Source organism: Crocuta crocuta, unplaced genomic scaffold (assembly GCF_008692635.1).
Source record: "Crocuta crocuta isolate KB4526 unplaced genomic scaffold, BGI_CrCroc_1.0 scaffold467, whole genome shotgun sequence".
Taxonomy (NCBI): Eukaryota; Metazoa; Chordata; class Mammalia; order Carnivora; family Hyaenidae; genus Crocuta; species Crocuta crocuta.
The window spans coordinates 1,453,097-1,454,064 of NW_027530632.1; the positions used below are offsets into that span (position 1 = coordinate 1,453,097).

Below are 968 nucleotides of genomic sequence, written 5' to 3' on the forward strand. Positions count from 1 at the left end.
CATTTTAACTATTTCAGAATGCACAATCTAGGAGTATTAAGTGCATTCCCACTACTGTGCAAACATTACCATCAGCCACGTGTAGAACTTTTTCATCATCGCAAACAGAAACTCTAACCACTGAGCAGTAATTCCCACAAGTAACCCCTCTCCCCAGCCCTTGGCAGCCTCTGGCCTACTCTCGGTCGTGATGCATTTCGCTATTCACGTTTGGTGGAATTATACAGAGTTTTGCCTTTTCTGTCTGTGTCCCTTAGCGTAGCATTTTCAAGGTTTCGTCCATGTTGTGGCACAATTAAGAGTCTTCTTTTGCTGAAACTTCTGTTTCAGGCAACAGAATTTATCAAACAGAACATTGTGATATCCAGTGGCTTCGTGGGAGGCTTTCTGCTCGGCCTGGCATCTTAAGGAGATGAATGTTCGGTCACAGTGGAGTCACCTTTACGAAGAGAACGGTGGCAACAAGGTGGCTTGTCAACATTACCCCCCATCAGATTCTCCAGGGCAGCAAGAAACAGCTAGGTGGGCCCCACCAGACTCATGACTTAGTGCTTTGCCGTTGAAGTTTTGGCAAACTAGTATCCGCTGTGAAAACAGCCTGTGTGGTTATGTGTACAGTAGTATTCCTGAGCAAAACATGGCTTTCATTTATTTTTTTAATATTTGCCTTTGTTTTTAAATTAGGCTATAAAGTACCCCCCTCGGATGTAGATATACAGAGAAAAAACTAATGTGCTGGATCTATCTCCCCGTGAAATTTTATCCTTATTTTATTGAAATAAGATGTTCTTCATTTTGCTTTGTAGTACAGTGCCGGTAATTAAAACTTTGTCTTACTGCCTCCACGTTAAGTTTGGCTGTTTTCTTTTTGAAGATATATTTGCCGTAAACTGAAAAACTGCAGTGCCCTTTTGTGGAAGGATCTAGAAGTAATAGAATTATTAAAGATAATGAACAGTTTCAATACC

At 41.1% G+C, this 968-nt stretch overlaps 1 protein-coding gene across 1 annotated transcript in view; it reads left to right on the top strand.

The window, feature by feature from the left end:
- The window catches only part of FUNDC1 (FUN14 domain containing 1), a 205,391-nt gene extending 204,540 nt beyond the window's left edge, over window positions 1-851 (top strand). The window contains 1 exon segment of the mRNA XM_077768524.1: window positions 331-851. Within this exon segment, the coding sequence (XP_077624650.1) occupies window positions 331-408 (78 nt within the window). The 3' untranslated portion in view covers window positions 409-851.
- The last annotated feature ends 117 nt before the right edge of the window (window positions 852-968 follow it).